Here is a 12,176-nt window from a genome sequence, read left to right as displayed (position 1 = left end):
TTATGACTTATGACCCGTTGCCGTTTCGGACGTACCCGCTAGCGGTTGGCGGCTGTCCTTTTCGCAACCCGTTATCACATTTATTAGGTTCATTTGTTTACATAATAATATAACGTATCTATCTACATCATGGATTCTGAAGACTGTTCACCAACTGGCACCAACCGGCCGATGCTACGTCCTAACGAACCATCCTCATCTGAAAACGGCAATCTCAACTTCCCAAAGAAGCCCGCATTGACGTTCCAATTGATGGTCCAGGTTGAGATACCACATACTGTCGGTTGTCTACTAATGTCCGAAGAGACTGGGTAACGTTTTATAAAAATAAAAAAATAAAAAGACTAGGTTACCCTATGGTAATCTTATCAAGGTTTTTTCTTCTCTATCCATTAAGAAAAAAAATAATATAATGGATGGTTGGGTAGGACCAGAAAAATAAATAAATATCATCTCTCTCTCTCCATGGATATATATATCCTTTCTTAGCACTCACCTATCTAGCTAATATAAAATTGGACGAGAGGCATTTTATTTTTTTGCTCAAGAAGCCTCATTTTTTTTAATTATGTATTGTTCTTTGATATATGATTGATAAGTGGTGTCGGACTAATTGATATGTAAATGTGAGAGAATCTCGTTAGTGGAATGATCGAGTTCTGTGATCCATTCTAGAGATGAGAGATAAGCAGATCTAATGTTCTATCTATATCTGCCGTCCAGTTTATTTCTGAAAATAGAAAATAATTGTATGTGGTTAATCACTTTAGAGGTGTCCTGTAAATTGGAGAGAGAGCTGTTTAGAGCGCTTCAGAATAGATTGTTTTTCGATATTTTTTGGATATATCCATGCTAAAATTGTATGAATTATGTGCTTTAAAAAAAAAAAAAAAAGAATAAGAAAAGAAAGAGGAGGGGGTGGCAGATTTTACCCATTCTGTAGATACTTCTACGCCGTAACCCCGGACAGTGACTGACCATCCTACGTATTCGCTTTCCAAGAAGACAGTGGTAATATTGTAATATCAGGTCAGCGAATGGGGCATATCTTTTCCGAGTAAATCGTCAAAAGTTAAAATCCAAGAACGGAGTGGCATTCGTGGTAAATCCTGCAAACATGAGTGGCTAATTCACCTGGGTCCATCTGCCTATTTATATTCTCGCCGATCGAGGGTCAGCGATCTCCGTCCTTTTCTTCCCTTCTCTTCCCTCCACTCCCCCCCTCCGCCCTCCTTCGCCAAGTCCGGCCCCTCGGTCCATTACCAGAGCCAAACCCTCGTTCCACAGGCTCCCGAAACCCTAACCCTAGAGATCGTCTCCCTCGCCTCCGGGCCACGATGGAGGAGGCGCTGGACTTGGCGAGGGCCAAGGACGCCAAGGAGCGGATGGCCGGGGTGGAGCGCCTACACCAGTTCTTGGAGGCGTCCAGGAAGAGCCTCTCGCCGGCCGAGGTCGCGTCCCTCGTCGACTGTTGCATGGATCTCCTCAAGGAAGGCAACTTCCGGGTCTCCCAGGGGGCGCTCCAGGCCCTCTCCTCGGCGGCCGTGCTCTCCGGGGAACACTTCAAGCTCCACCTCAATGCACTCGTCCCTGCCATCGTGGAGAGACTCGGGGACGGGAAGCAGCCCGTACGGGATGCGGCGAGGCAGCTGCTGATCACCGTCATGGAGGTTAGGACTTCTCTGATGTCTTCTACCGGTCTATTTCTTTTCTTTATATTAGTTTTGATTCTGAGTAACTTGGGTTGGACAAGAAGGGACGAAGATTAAGGCAATAGGGCATTGTAGTTCTCTAACCCCTCCTCTACCACTTTTCATGTTCTTGAACTTCTCAACTTTTGGGTTTAAACAATGGATTGCTATGTTCTTGTTAGTATATTTTTATCGATTTACTTAGGAAGCTATATTTGAAATGAGTTGATTTTTTTTTTAAAATATATTTATAGTTGACAAAAGGTTTGGTAGCTTTATGGTTCATGACATAAGTATTGTCATCTTTCATATAGAAATAATCAAAATGCCTTATCTGGGTGGATCATTCTGCCATAAACCCATATACTTGGATGAAAATAGCAATAAGAGAAGTCCTATGGAACTGTTAACCAACAATTGTATACATGTGAATCTTAAAAATTGAAATAATAAATCCTGTGGCAGCCCTTGGATTAGTTAGCCACATATGCAATCTAATATGATAACCAATAAATTTAGTAGGAAAGTGATTTGTTGATTTTCAAGAATGATAATAATGCCATGTGGAGGTAGCAAGTGATTTTAAAATTGGTGGCGCCCATAAAAATGTAACACATATTTCAGAATTTTCAGTTTTGTGCTTGAATAATGACTTCTTTGGTTGCTTAGTGCTACTTTTTGGTTGGTACTTTAATCTTTTTTAAGATTACGAATTTCCGTGATGTCTGATGTCATTCTTAATGGAATCTCTTTGATAGTCTTATACAAATTACAAGAATGTTGAGATGGAAGTTTGTGCTATCCTTTTGTTATGGGCAGGCTTCCCCCCACCATCCTGTTGTTTTGTTTTGACTTATTCTTTCCTTGTAGCAGCCTATTGTTGTGCTTCTTCTACCTAATACTTCAGGCAAATGTTATTCTTCTGCTATTATCCATAGAAAGAAACCATAACACAAAATACAAAGAAAAAAACTACTAAAACGTCGAAGTTTATGTGCAAATTAGGTCTCCTCGCCAACAATTATTGTGGAAAGAGCTGGGAGTTATGCTTGGACTCACAAAACTTGGAGAGTCCGCGAAGAGTTCGCACGTACAGTTACATCCGCGGTTGGCCTTTTTGGTTCCACAGAACTCCCTCTTCAGCGAGTTCTACTTCCTCCTGTATGTGTGGCTCTTGATTTCTGATTTCATGCCTTTCCTAGGGCTTTTTCTATATGCGTCTTTATTGTTTCTCTTCTTACAATTTATAAAATCAAATTTGTTTAATTATTTTACATTGGCTTTTACCAGATTTTGCAGTTGTTTAATGACTCAAACTTTAGTGTTAGAGAAGCTGCTACATTGTGTATCGAGGTTAGGATATACAAGCACTGCTATTTTTGTTTATGCTTACCTATACCTTGCAAAATTGATTTCTTTATTTTCTGAACTTATTATCCACAGGGCAACTGTACACTTACTTTTGGCCTTTATCCTTGTCTTTTAGTAAATGCCTGCCTACATCACATGTTGGCTGACCCTAGCACAAGCAAGATATAAGTTGTATTCTTGTTTACCTGCTATAATATAGTTCTTTAACAATGTTGTTATAAGACAGCAGTTCATCATAAAGTTAATATTATAGAAGTGTTAAGGAAAAATAACTGGTGCAAAAATTTGCATAGCTATTAGATAGGTTTAAGCAGGAGTCCTAGATTCATTAGTTGTGTCCTTTTAGAGGGGTTTTGGTTTCGTTATATATAGAGTTATAAGATGACTCAGATATTGTACTTTAAGATTTAATTATTGAGTAGTATTTCTTATCTTTTATGATGGGTTCATGTCCTTTCTCTTTTCCTTGTTCTGGAACTTCCCCATCATTTGTCTTTATTTCTTTCTTATTTTCTTTTTGCTCTATTCTTGTAATCATATTATCCAGTAGTTGTTTAGATCAAATGCATGGATAATCTAAATGATAACCTGATTGCAACCCACAAACTTAATAAACCAATGTTTTCCCTGTTTGACTCGATGTCTTGAATTTTCTAGTCATTTTTTTTATTTTCAAATACTCTATAGAAAATCAAGATATCCTATTTGCCAACATATCCCAAAACTGTCATTATATTCTCATATTTCTTTAAATCAATTCAATTCTGTTACTAAGCCTTCGCTCGTCCACATCGATGGCCATTAATTACCTACATTGTTTGTTACATCTACGATACGTTCTTCATGTGTTGCTAATGAACCTTCCGTGTACCAATTAACTTCACCATCCAGCTGTGTTTGTCTTTCATGTTGAAATATTTCTATGTGAGGGTTCGAAGGGATGTTGAGTTCACTGATGCTTTAGGAGCTACAAGTGATATTTCACAATCTTTGAGGCACTTGCTCTCATGGATTAAAAAGTTCATATGTCTCTGCTTCTCCACTAACAGTTATCCTTTGATCATCAAAATTTAATTCTTCTTCATTTGCCCATCAAACTCTATTTATTTAGGAAGCCATGTTGGCTTAATTTCCTGATATTAGGATGTAAACAATTGTATCATGCCTGTCTATATGTTATTTCTGTTACTACTCGTACAGCAAGTCCGAATTATGTCTTATTCCAAAATATCATCAATAGGTGATCAGCTGATGCTGTCATTAATAATTCAATATTTTGACATTATTTGATCATAGTTTACTACCTTATTGGTTTGTATAGCTAGATTGAATAGCTTTCATTGCCTCATTTGACCTTCAACACTACATGGAGCATTTATATGTGTAAACATTCGTATACGACATCTTTAAACTGGACAGGTTATATATGGTTATAAACTTATAATTATTGTAAAAATCTGACCCTGGGTTGCATGTCAGACACGGTGGACACAAATTCCAGGGTACTCTTGTCGCATAGTTTATTATGCACTTCGATACGAGTTATTGCTAGCTAGGTTGCCTTTTTTTCGTTCCATTTATTAAAAGATGCGAGCCTGTTGACTATAAAAGTTTGTGTTGTTCTTCCCTGTAGGAGATGTACACACAATTTGGACCGCAAATTCATGATGAATTGCAGCACCAAAATCTCCCTTTATCTATGGTAATCATTTGAAAAAATTGAAAATTTTTATGTCAGTATGCCTCCTTTTGGGACAATCAGTACTGCCTTGTCTTGTTGACGTCCTTGACTACTTACAATTATGCTTGATACTCAAGATGGTAGATCTATCTGTTGACTTAATGCATAATACTGCAGATGAAAGAAATTAGTGCTAGGTTGGAGAAACTAGAGCCAAAGGCTCACCATTCAGATGGGCATGGAAGTAATTTCATCCCTACAGAAGCAAAATCTTTACATGCTGGTCATAAAAGGAGCAGTCCAAGGAATAAGAGCATAACAAGGGAAAGCTCACTCTTTGGAGGTCAGTTATACTGCTATAACTTTAATGCTTTGGAGTATCCAATGTTCAAGTTAAAAGATATATACTAGCACTCTGTGCCAAATAAAGGAAGTGTTGACGTTTTGGTTATATCAATGGCTTGATGACTGAAATATCAGCAGTGGTGGCTTATTCACATTTCCTATATTTCCTTTCCAAGGAGACTCATTTTGCATCTTATTTTCGGCATGTATTTGCTTTTGAGTGATATACTCTGCAAAGTTGTTACTCTCATGAGAGGACCATACTACTGACCAATGCTTCTTAGGAAGTTATGTTACAATCTTTCATGTTACTGATATTCATTTTATGGCAATCTGCATCATGTACCTTGTTATCATGCATCGGATGATGCATAGCTAACACTAATTGGTTCTTGTGGCTGGGTTACAGGAGAGAGTGATATAACTGAAAAGCCAATAGATCCTATCAAATTTTATACTGAGAAGGAATTGGCAAGGGAAATTGAGAAAATTGCATCTACACTTGTACCAGAGAAAGACTGGTCAATCCGAATAGCTGCCATGCAAAGAATTGAAGGCCTTGTTTTTGGAGGTTTTGCTGACTCAATTTCTTTATTCTTGAGCATGTGCATATAGATTAAAATTTCTTGAATCTTTCGGTGGATTCCATTCACTTCTGTCTCTGATTATGGCGCATTGCACAACTAATTGCTTATTCTTTTATTTCCATTAGGCATTCATATGTTTGCTCCTTCTCTATGTGTGAATTTATTCGAATTACTCAAGGTAGCTTCATTTAAAATGCTGTTTGTTGGGTTCTTCTTTTTCTTGATAGATGATGTTAATGTTATACTAGAAATAGGCAGTTTTATGCCTGAGATGTATTGGTCTTGTTTCATGTTTATACATTAGTATTCATGTCCTACGTTCTAGAAGTTGTGATGTTGTTGGTATCATATTTTTGTCTGTTTGGATGCTCTTCTGTGCTTGCTGTAAAATAATTGGTGAAGAGAACATGATTTGATGAATTAAAATGGGGCATGGGCTACCTTTTCCATCACAGTGAAGTGTCTTGTTTGCTCTTACGTCTCTGATGTTCATAAGCATCAACAATCATTCGCTCCACTGGTTGAACATCAGCATTGTTTGGGTTCTTGTACTACGGAGGGTGCTTTGTCATAAACCAGTCAGCCAATTGGAAAATTTAGAATGAAACAATTAAGGGGTGCTAGTTGAGTAACTATTCATACTGCAAATTGGATCTTCATTAAGCTCTACAAGAAAAATGACCTTCACAGTTGTCAAATCGCTCAAAAAAAATTCTGTCCTTTCAGATCTGGGGTTTTCCGCAGCCTATCTTCAACCAAGGACATGTATCTCTAATCTTGGTTAACAGGACTGCAACAATAACTACCTTTTCTTTTACATTTTCTTTGATGGGAGGATGAAGTGAATTGACTGATGAAGAGATGAACTTTGCTTTTCCAGAAAAACTTATATTACTGAATAAGTAAAAAATATAGACCTGAGTGTAAGAAGCTTTAAACAAATCATGACTCTTTAAGCATTCTTATTTTCTTTGGTTCTATAAATCCCAAGATACCAAAAGCTTGAGTAAAACAAAACCTAATTTTTTTCATTGCTTCTGTAGCATACCCCATAAACTTGACTTCAATTTTACTGTAGGATTTTCAGTTTGGCACCCATCTTTTGATGGCCATGTGTAAGACAGATAGGGAAAGATGCATCTCATCCTTGCTGTTTAGTTATGGTGGTTGTCTGTGGTTTAAATGATATTATTTTGCACTCTTGGATTGATAATGCATGATCAGAATATGATGCCTGTGTGTCATGGATGTTGCATGAACTATGATTAATGAATCTCTCTTGAAAGATTGTCTTGGGTTTAATTCTTGAATGATTAATTATCATCTGCATTGTCTAGCATTTGCAGTTAAACACCAGAAGCAGAGCTTTAGATTAACCCACTGAATTCATGCATGTTAGGGATGAATTTTGGAATCTCAAAAGTGTAATTGCAAATGGTACTTTCACATGGAATTTGGTTTACCTTAGGATTTGCAATATGTCTGTTGGTAATTTACATGAGGTCAGTTGCTGATTTCAGTTTTGATAAAGTTTTGGCAAGTAACATATTGTTTCTTGCTTTCACTTTGCTCTCATGAAATACATGTTCTTTTTGGATTAAAGTCCATGTCTAACTAAAGCACCTATTACAAGTAGATGATTATTTACCGAAGTGGAAAATGTTATATGTTCGATATCTGTCATCTTGAAAAGATTAAATTTCAATGACCAATATCATTTTTCGTTATTTTTTGAGGCGGTCATCTGTTCCTTCCCTTAACCGATGACTTCTTGCTAGCAACCTTATAATGAGCATATGCAGAGCATACTTGAATGGATGTCCAGCAAGTGTTTTTCTCTATCTTTCTGTTATTCATAAAATAACGTTTGTTAGTAGGGCTTGCAATCACCTGCTTTTTATTTTGGATGTTTTTAAGGCTGAATGTTGTTTCATGACTTTCTTGGCTTATTCTCACTTTTAGATTGTATCCTTGGACAAATTATATCTCAATGAAGATATTATTCTTAAAATTTGGATGTGGTCATTTTTTCTTCTATCTCATGTAATCCTTTTCAAGTCTGATTTATATTCTATCAGGTGCCATGGATTATCCATCATTCCCCATGCTCTTAAGGCAACTTGTAACTCCTTTAAGCACTCAGCTATCTGATCGACGATCGAGTATAGTTAAACAGGTATACTGGGCCCCAGTTATCATGGTTTATTTATCATGATGAACTTTTTCTTATGTTGGTGATTAAGCAAATATACATTATTTGGATTAAATTTTTTAATGAACTTTTGTTATTTTACAATATTCTTTTATTTGTCTCATGATCATTTGAGTATCAAAGGAAAAAAAAAGCTTTTGCTAAACTGAAATGTTTTGGATTCCCATATTGTGTCCTCTTGTGGAATGTTTTCTTTGGGCATTTTTGCTAGTCCTGCTGGAGTCATTCTGACAAATTGACTGCTACTTGCAAAAACGTCATTGGTGTGCTATGCAATGGTTTGGGTGCACACATAGATTATACGAAGACATAATCTATGATATGGATCAATCAGGTGTAAGATTTTGGTAGCACACATAGATTGGACATGCTATTTTTCAAGTCATGAAAGATTTTTTTTCTGCTACATTATGTATTCATCTGCTGTGACAAAAAGTTACATGGTTTGGATTAAGATAATATAGTTCATGACCCGACCAAATTGGAAGCAATGACAATGGATAGGGAAAAAATCCAGGTCCAAATCCTATGCCAGAACACAATTTAGTTCAGGTTTCCATTAATCACTTGAACACAATATATCAGGTTTAAGATAATATGTATTCACCTGTAAACAAGTTAGTAATCCATTGATTTACATTTGCAAACACCTGCTTTGGAAATGAAAGTTTCACATTTTGGTAAGTTTCCTAGATTACTTGCATTTAAAAGATGATAGTTGGTATTCAATCTCTATATTTTACTAATTGTATATGCTTTGTTTAGGCCTGCCATGTGTTAAGCTTCTTGTCAAAGGAACTTTTAGGAGACTTCGAGGCTTGTGCTGAGATGTTCATTCCGGTAAATTTGTTGTTTCCCTTTCCATTTGCAGAACGTGGTCTAAGAGCTTAAAGCATCTACTGAATTTTCATGGAAATAAACATGTTAGGTGCTTTTTAAGCTTGTTGTTGTAACCATTCTTGTGATTGCGGAGTCAGCAGACAACTGCATAAAGACGGTATGGAACTTTAGCACTTCCATATGCGATTTCATTCCCTGTGTTCTAATATGTAGTGACTTTTCCAGATGTTGCGCAACTGTAAGGTTGCACGGGTCCTTCCGAAGCTTGCTGATTGTGCCAAGAATGACCGAAGTTCAGTTCTTCGTGTTAGGTAAGATCATTTTGCTAGATAAATGATTTCTAAGTGAAAGATATGATGTGGGCTAACTTCTGTTAAAATGTGTCACATTGTTGCAGGTGTTGTGAGTATGCAATTTTAGTACTAGAGTACTGGGCTGATGCTTCAGAAATACAACGATCGGCTGATCTATATGAAGACCTTATAAAGTGCTGTGTAGCAGATGCAATGAGTGAGGTATGTGATATGATTGAAAAAACTATATACATACAGCAGCATGTACATAAGAATTAGGGAGTTGGTTATATTTAGTTGACTAGGAATGAACAAAGAGGTTGAAAATTAGATATTTAATTTAATAGGCAATATGACCCTCTAGCCCAATCAAAGATATTTTAGAAGTTTTTTCCTCTTCAAAAAATACAAAGGGTTCTCCCTCCCTCCCTTCCTCCCTCCCTCTCTCATGAGCAAATGACATATTGAAGGATTTTTGCCTCTGAGAATATCTTCATGTCAAGCCCCCTTTTATGCTAATGTTTGATGAGTTTCTCACTTATTTTCTTTGATTTGTGAAGCTAAAAAGCTCATTTCACACATCAGCTATGGCTCAAAACTTTTGTTTTTTAAGCTTTTCCATTAACCTTTTCACATTTGATGACTTTCTTGAAATAACCTTATCTTGGTCTCTTAGTAGCGCCAATATTGTCTAATCATGGATGCCCTCTGGAACTAGTATTGACTATTTTTAACAAAAATAACAGCCATTATTTGCACAGTCAAGTCTTCAAATAGATTTTTTTTTTGAAATAGAAGAATTGATGCTATAAGGTTGATCATTTTTTGTTATTGCAGGAAATAGCAAAAAAAAGGTAATGACTTCATTTATATCATTATGTACAGAATAAAAACTCGTTATCTAAATTAGCATGGAGATTTGGAATTTTAAAATATTTATTTAATCAAATGATCCTTGAATGTCATAAAAAACACTAGTTATAATGGAACAATCGCTAGATTATGTCATTGTAAATACCAGGCATGTGCATGAATAAAACATTAACTCCCTCCCCTTGTGGGGGGAGGCTCCACAACCATTATCAAGGCACTATTTTAAATTGTGTTCTTCTGAGACACCCTAAAGAATCTATAATTGAGATCAAGGGAGGTTGTGCCATCTCAAACTGCTCGGTTTGAAGCGTACCGAGCTGTATTGAGGGTCGACTGGCATGGTTCCACCACTTGGTTTAAGAAATCTGGTGAAACAGGAGAGAGGGAGAAGAAGAGAGGAAAAAGAGAGGGAGGGGAAGGGATGGAGAGAGAGGGAGAGAGGTGGAGGAGGGTTGAAAGCCCTTGTGGCCCCTCCTCTGCATGGGGTTCCCCTAGGTTGCCGATTTTAGTTTAAATTACAAAAATAGAAAAAAGCCCCCCCTGTTTCATTCAAAACAGGGGAACCCTTGCAGAGGACGGCCGACGAGGGCTTCCGACCCTCCTCTGCCTCTTTCTCCCTCTCACCCTCCCTCTCCCTTTCTCTCTCTCTCTCCCTCCCTCTCTCTTTTCCTCTCTCTCCTTCTCCCTCTCCCCCTCTCTCTCATGATTTCCTTTGTTCGGTATGTGCTGGAATGGTAGCGTACTGCCGGCCAACTGGTACGGGTGCCGGTACTGGTATCTCATACATTGATAGAGATTAGATGCTTTGGTGATTTTTATGATAGATAATTTGTGAGTTCACCTATTATGAGTATTTGCAAGTTTTCTAATTGCTGAAGAGCATGAGGCAAGGCTCTCTCGTTTTCTTTTCTTTTGACAATGGCTGGGAGCAAGGTTCGCTGTACCGGTCGGTACCGAGCGTACCGTACCCGTACCGATGGGTACCGGTATCGGTACACCAATGTCGGTACGGTCGGTACCGAGCATACCGTACCGTACCGACACTCGGTACGCCTATACTAGTGCAGTACCGGTACGGGGTTCGGTACCGGTACGGCGAACCTTGGCTGGGAGGCTTGCCTCTAAAAGAAATCAAAATCTGAAAAATGTAAAACCAAAAGAATCCGTGAAGGGACGAACAAAAATCAGAAGGAAGAGATTGGTTGCCCTTTCTCTGTATATAAGCAGCCTTAAAAACTTGGAAAATTCCTTGATCTGCCAAATATCTTGTAGCAGAGCAAGGTGTTGTGGGAGCCTGAGCCACTAATCTAATTAATAACTGTTAAAGAATTGCCTTCCACCCAGATCTGAGTTGCCTCATAAACATAAAGAGCAGCACAGTTCTGGACAAGACTGTTTGGCTCTATTGGAAGGAAAGGAATGCCCACAGGGAAGAAAGAGGAAAGTAGCATAGCAGAGAAAAGTATCTCTGTTTCTCAGTCTAAGTAACCTGTTCTAGCAATAGTGGCTGAAGTTGGTCTTGATCAACAGAGGAGAGAGAGAGAGATGAGATCCTACTTACCATGGTTCTGCAGAATCACAGGGAGTGATTGTGAGGAATTGCCATTCTAAAAAGACTTCCATATGTTTCATTTCATCTGGGAAAAGCCATCTCTTTCTCAAAAAATGTCTGTTATTTGATCCAATAATGTTCCATTAGATAGGAACAAATTTGATGAGTATTGATAACTCTCTAATAGAGTATTAGTGGAAAGATGGAAGGAAAAGATTACACTGAGAGTTTCCATTACTTGACCAAACAACCCCCAATTTAGCTATTTCAATTACGTTGGATGATCTTTCGAATTGGTCGGCTACCCTATGTCCCGGTATTAGTCTGGGCTCCGTCTCCCCTTTCTCTGTCCAGCCAACCTAAGAGGTTATATATATTTATTACTGGCAACTCAAAATGACTCTATGCCCCTCCAGCCCCCCTCCCCACCCCCAAAATTCGGCAATCAATCTGGCTTCCAGCCCAATAGAGGAGCTAAGATGTTCTCCATAGATGAGCTTCCCATAGCAGTCAATTATAAGAAATCCAGCTCCTGCTGCAGAATGCCTCCTGACCCATTGAAATTAACTTTGAGTACTCCAAGGGGTGGGGGTGACCAAGCAACCAAGGTGGGAGAATATGGAGATTGCAAGGACCTATGCCATCCCAGTACTTTGCTGTTGTACCCCGACAAAATTGTTTTAGTGTCTGTTTGTGTATCTTTCCTCTAGGAACAAAAACAATGTGTTTTG

General features: G+C 38.0%; 1 protein-coding gene across 8 annotated transcripts in view; it reads left to right on the top strand.

The window, feature by feature from the left end:
* The first annotated feature begins 1,185 nt into the window (after positions 1–1,185).
* The window catches only part of LOC103706968 (CLIP-associated protein), a 29,579-nt gene continuing 18,588 nt past the window's right edge, over positions 1,186–12,176 (top strand). For 5 of the 8 annotated variants that reach the window (XR_016396725.1, XM_089925933.1, XM_039115325.3 and 2 more), the window contains exons 1-11: positions 1,186–1,670; positions 2,697–2,852; positions 2,982–3,044; positions 4,696–4,764; positions 4,921–5,086; positions 5,498–5,659; positions 7,754–7,851; positions 8,653–8,727; positions 8,816–8,884; positions 8,953–9,038; positions 9,125–9,242. Coding sequence is in view for 7 of the 8 variants with exons in the window: in XM_089925933.1 (XP_089782059.1) it covers positions 1,338–1,670; positions 2,697–2,852; positions 2,982–3,044; positions 4,696–4,764; positions 4,921–5,086; positions 5,498–5,659; positions 7,754–7,851; positions 8,653–8,727; positions 8,816–8,884; positions 8,953–9,038; positions 9,125–9,242 (1,395 nt within the window). In the remaining variant the exon portion in view is untranslated. The remainder of the gene's footprint in view (positions 1,671–2,696; positions 2,853–2,981; positions 3,045–4,695; positions 4,765–4,920; positions 5,087–5,497; positions 5,660–7,753; positions 7,852–8,652; positions 8,728–8,815; positions 8,885–8,952; positions 9,039–9,124; positions 9,243–12,176) is intronic. The other 3 variants (XM_089925934.1, XM_089925932.1, XM_089925935.1) reach the window with 2 other exon arrangements.

Source organism: Phoenix dactylifera, chromosome 10, assembly GCF_051530095.1.
Source record: "Phoenix dactylifera cultivar Ajwa chromosome 10, Ajwa_hap1_PhDact_Kaust_v1.1, whole genome shotgun sequence".
In the NCBI taxonomy this organism is placed as follows: Eukaryota; Viridiplantae; Streptophyta; class Magnoliopsida; order Arecales; family Arecaceae; genus Phoenix; species Phoenix dactylifera.
The sequence above is the reverse complement of the archived record's forward strand: the minus strand, read 5'-3'. Positions and strand labels throughout refer to the sequence as shown.